General features: G+C 49.4%; 1 protein-coding gene across 3 annotated transcripts in view; it reads left to right on the top strand.

Annotated features, from left to right (window-relative positions):
- fam172a (family with sequence similarity 172 member A) overlaps positions 1 to 5,000 on the top strand; it is a 120,213-nt gene that overhangs the window by 11,368 nt on the left and 103,845 nt on the right. For 2 of the 3 annotated variants that reach the window (XM_027006273.2, XM_027006274.2), the window contains exons 5-6: positions 2,252 to 2,317; positions 3,613 to 3,804. In XM_027006273.2, the coding sequence (XP_026862074.2) occupies positions 2,252 to 2,317; positions 3,613 to 3,804 (258 nt within the window). The remainder of the gene's footprint in view (positions 1 to 2,251; positions 2,318 to 3,612; positions 3,805 to 5,000) is intronic. The other variant, XM_027006275.2, reaches the window with a different exon arrangement.

The following is a 5,000-nucleotide window of genomic DNA, read 5'->3' as shown; positions in this document are numbered from 1 at the left end:
TTATCAGCCTCCTTTGTCACTTTGATTGGTTCTTGTATCTCCATTTCACTGTGCCGTCGGGTCAGTGGAAAGGACTGCGTCCACCTTTCTGCTATCTCTGTGCGCTCCTGCGTTTGCCGCTCACTGCCGTGGGGTTTGGTGTGCAGGGCGGATGCAGGTCACGTCTTTGCCCGGTGGGCTGATCTCTGACCAGCCAGTCACTCATCTGCAGCTGCAGCTGCTTCCAGTAAGAACCCAGCTCTGTGATCGCAGATCAGGGCCCAACTCTCTTCAAGAGAAGATAACGCACGCTCACCACGTTGTCAGGAATAGGAGTCTTGCACACAGCTGCACATAACCCGTCCATTGGACCATGCGCGCCAGAGACCAGCAAACCCTGGCTCCGTCGTGGGCACGTTTCCAGAAGGCCCCGCTTCCCCGCAGAGACGGCGTCACGCCGCGCCACCTGAGACGTCGCTGCAATAACGGCGCTAAAATGAAATTTCCTTCGAGGCTTATTGATATCATTAAACACGAGCATATTACACTTCACAATCATTTTAGTCTTCATCAGCAGCCCTGACACTTTAGTGAATTAGGTTGCGTGGAGCAGGCTACATCTTTGCAGCGTTTCACCCATCACACCCTCCACCTCCTCCACCAACAGATTTAGTGGTGAGGTCTGTCATCTCGTTTGGGCTGGCTGACCGCTGATGTCCGCTAATATCCCACTGCATTAGCTCATCTTGGCCTAATGCGCTTTTGTTGTTTGTAATCCAATAAGCAGTGGCTTATGTCTTATGTGTTTCAATGATGGTTACCATGATGTTGTTATTATTCTATAATAACCTTTTTTCCAACCATCTTCCCTTGTAAATAGACTTTGAAAAGTTTTTGCAGCAAAATGAGTCAATGGAAATCTAATGAACAGAGCCATATGTTCTAAATTTTTAACTTTAAAATTTCTTCTTCTTTTTTAAATACATTGCCCAGTTCTGTCCCTAGTGTTAGTTGTTGCTAATTGCCAACTGCCGTGGCACTCTCGTATCCTGTAGGTCCAACCAATCAGAATGAGCACAGGTGACCTCGTGCTTCCTTGGACACCTGCCCTTCTTTCCAATGGGATCTCCTCTTAGGAAAATCGGTTTCATAACAGTAACGGTGTAACAGTGTAAACAGTGAAGGTAATGCTCTTCAAAATGCTCTTACGTCAGGAAGGCCAGTTTGTTTTGCGAGTTTAAGCATAGCTGTGGATCACTGGTGCATGACCAGAGTCCAATGAATCAGCTCACGACTTAATCCAGACATTCACTTACTGGTCACATTCTGAAACCGAGGACCTCACACAAACAGCAGAGACGATCACGACACAGCAGCTGACTGTCCGGGTGTCCACACAAGTTTCCCCAGTGTCTGCCCACAGTGCCACGGTCCCCTCTGAGGGCGCCGTCTGACACGATGGGCATAGCACGAATGCTAAGCCATCGATACCCTCGCCACCTGGCTCACCCACGCCCATTTCTGCCCGCCCTGCTGAGATCGTGGCGCCGGTCTGTGCCAGGCCACGGCCGCCCTTTGCCAGCCATGCCGTTCCTTATCCTTCCCATAAAACCTTGTGTTTTCAGCTGCCACAAAGGGTGCAGGGGGGTGGGAGGCAGAGTGGACGAGAAAGAAACCGCCAAAAGTTGTTGATGTCGTTGAACCGTGAAACTTTTGGCCCTGGGTTGAAACTACACTGCATACAAGTTCCGTGCTTGTGGCGCTGCAGGGATAAACACACCATACATCAACCCACTGCTTGTAGTAGAGATTTTTTTCGCTTTGGGCTGACAGACCCACACTTTCTGCTCTCTGCTCAGAATAAGTGCAGCAGAGACAGTCTCAATTATCTCCCTGGCTCAGGGGTCCAGAGGCCAAATGTATATAGTCTGTACACATGTAATATATGTAAGGGTGTCGGCTTTGCTTACAGTACATCTAAATGGAATATCGGTGTAGTTGTGTATATAGACCTGGTTTGTTAGCTGAGCCAGGGCACGTTGGGGTGGCATTCATACTAAACCCCTTGACAAAATGATACATGTGTTTATAGAGTAAATTGCACTATTTAATGGTCTGAACTATCTCATGTCTCAGTTTACACATACCGCAGTGGTATATTTGACTTAGCTCCGAGTTTGGTATGCCTAATACCCACGGTAAGTATGGGTCATTCTGTTTTAATTACGCCGGGCGCGCAAATAAAGATGTCTCTCCTTCTTCTCTCCTGCAGATCATCACACAGCACGTCTACGAGCGTCTGGAGCAGGACTGTGGCCTGAGGAGACAGACGCTCCCCGTAAGTGGGCCTGGGAGACCAGGGCCGCTCCTAAACCAGTTTAACCAGTTTACACGACTGGAGAGCAAGCGGGGCGTTAACGAAGAATTGGGTGCGCACACAAAAAGAACCACCACCACCACAACAAAAAAGATTACCCCGGAAATCGGTTGCAGTGCTGTTAATTCTCGGCAAGCGGGATTCCCAACAAGTTTCTGTATCTCCTGCTCCCTGTGCAGTTAGCTCTTCCGCTCTGAGGAAGATTTAGTGTTTTATGTTTGGAACAATCGTGCTTTAATCTGCTTTGTGTTTGAATGTACTTAAAGAGACTGCATTTAATAGTCACAGCCCGGTTCGCTTGTGCGTACGAAACGGGTTTCTGTAGCTTTATCTTTTTGGGGGTAAAGCGCCATTTTAAATTGCGGCTGTTTGCATGATTCACGTCGTTTTAAAAGCGGCGGTGTATTACTGTGCGTAAATCACCTTGAGAGAAAGTGGAAGTTTTTACAGGCCGGAAACAGCTTAAGTGGCACGGAGTGCTTCTCTCGCGCTTGTCCGTTTTCCCGCCAGCGAGGGACTTGTCTGTCGCGCACAGCCGCCTCGGTACGGGCCGCGTGTTTAAACTCTGCTTAAACTCTGTTCGTCAGCGTGCGTTTTGGAGGAGTAACACAAAAACGGAACGGCGGCGGCGAGACGACAACACGACGACATTACAGTGGGAGCGAAACGGGCAGCGCGGCTCTCGCGAACATCTCCGAGTTGTCCGTGCGCGCGTGTAGAAATTCGCGGAAGGCACACGCGGGCGGGTTCGTCTGTCTGGTGCCCTGGCCCGGGGGTAACGCAAGGAGAACAACTGCAGCTGTTGACACAAATCAATAGATTTGTGTGCGCTCAGTTTATATTAGACTTGGGGCTTACCCAGGTTTAGTAAGTTAAGTAAGAATGCTTCAAATAAATAAGATCTCTTAACTTCTAAAAGGGTGCAGTGTATAGACTCTGGAATGACGTGATTTGTAAAAATACTGTTTTTCCTTTTCCTTTGTTTTTGTGTTTTTTTTGTTTTTTTTCTTTAATTAAAGTCAAAATAAGGCCTTAGATAGCATTTGTATACATTCTTCCCAGGGAACACACGTCAAGCTGATAAATATGTGAGACACTGATATGAACCTATGCCAAATGCCATAAATATACATTCCTATGTAAAGATTCTAAGACAAAGCATAAACAAAATTGTAAATTCATTTCTGACTTTTAGTAGAAATAGCAGAAGTTGCGTGGTGGTGGTTTTTATTCACGTTGCTTGACTGGCGTCCCAGGTGGATGCCACGGAAGACGAGCCGAAGACCTTCATGTACATGAGCGAGGACGCGCTGAGCAACCCGTCGCGGCTGCTGATATTGATCCAGGGCAGTGGGGTGGTGCGCGCGGGTCAGTGGGCGCGCCGCCTCATTATCAACAACGACCTCGACAGTGGCACTCAGATCCCGTTCATCACCAGAGCCATAGAGGTAAGGGTCGCCCGCCCCACCTCTGCACCTGGTCCCCACCTCTGGCCTCCGCCCGAGGGCCCTCATCCGGGCCTCTGCCCACCATACCCTGGCCTGGCTTAAGGGTCTCCTCCAAACACCTCCGAGCGGCGATGCAAACATCTGGTACGGATGGGAGTCCTCTCCGATGTTCTTGGGAGAAGGAAAGCCGTCGTTTAGCGAGCTCTGGCCAATTACTTTCTAAGTCGGCAGCGTTTAGCCTGTATGTGCTGTCTGGAGATTAATGGTCATTTAAGTGAGGAAATGAAATCTCCAGAGTTAAGCAGTTCTGTTTTAATTGTGACGCAGAAATCCCGAGGTGTAAGGACACCGACACTTTGATAGCACTTGGGAGAGAGTGTGTGTGTGAGAGAGAGAGTATGTTTGTTCTGGTATAGCTTACTCTGTCATTTGTACCCATCGATCATGTGTATTGCCGTGGTTTGGTGCAGTAGGAGTGTGTGATGTGGTAACATTGCAAGGTCTGTTTGCTGTCTCAGTGCGCCCCTCTGCCCAACTGCTTTCCCTGCGCTACATATTTATTTACCCAGCAAAAACAGGGCATTTGTAGTTATGTGTGTACTGTAAACTGTAATTCAGATTTTCATTTCTTTCCTCTGTCAGGGAGCTTCTCCCCCGGCCGAGTTATTTCCGTAAGCGGCGGCCCCGGTCGTTTGTCACGCCGCCTACTGCTACCTGTGTAATTTTATCGGCCTCTGCGTTCAAATTGACTTAGGGGAGATCTCCCTCTCTCTTCCACCGAAATGTCATAAAACGCACACTCCCGCGTCCGTGTCTGCCGGCAAAGTCACTCTCCGAGCGAGACAGGAAACTCTGGATAGAGAAGATGAGTGTGTATAAGGGGGTGTATGAATGTGTGTGTGTGTGTGTGTGTTACCGTAAAGTGGTTTATTGCGTTTGTCATGGAGGTGCGTCGCCGGTGCACACAGTGACAGCCGGCTGCTTCTGACCATTCATCACACTAAATAAGCACAGCGGCTTCTGGGCTCTGACATCATCATAATAGCATTTACAAGCCCCCCGGAATCCCGCTGGCCGGAGCGCACGCGTCCGCCCCGCTGGGAGCGTCCTCACGTCAGCTCATGCCTTTTGAAGTGACAGGCTGCCTTCCTCGTTTCCTGGGGGATAAACAAGGACGCCCGAGGCCGCACTGGGGT

This window comes from Electrophorus electricus, chromosome 9 (assembly GCF_013358815.1).
Source record: "Electrophorus electricus isolate fEleEle1 chromosome 9, fEleEle1.pri, whole genome shotgun sequence".
NCBI lineage: Eukaryota > Metazoa > Chordata > Actinopteri > Gymnotiformes > Gymnotidae > Electrophorus > Electrophorus electricus.
Note: the sequence above shows the minus strand (reverse complement) of the source record. Positions and strands in the feature narration are given on the sequence as shown.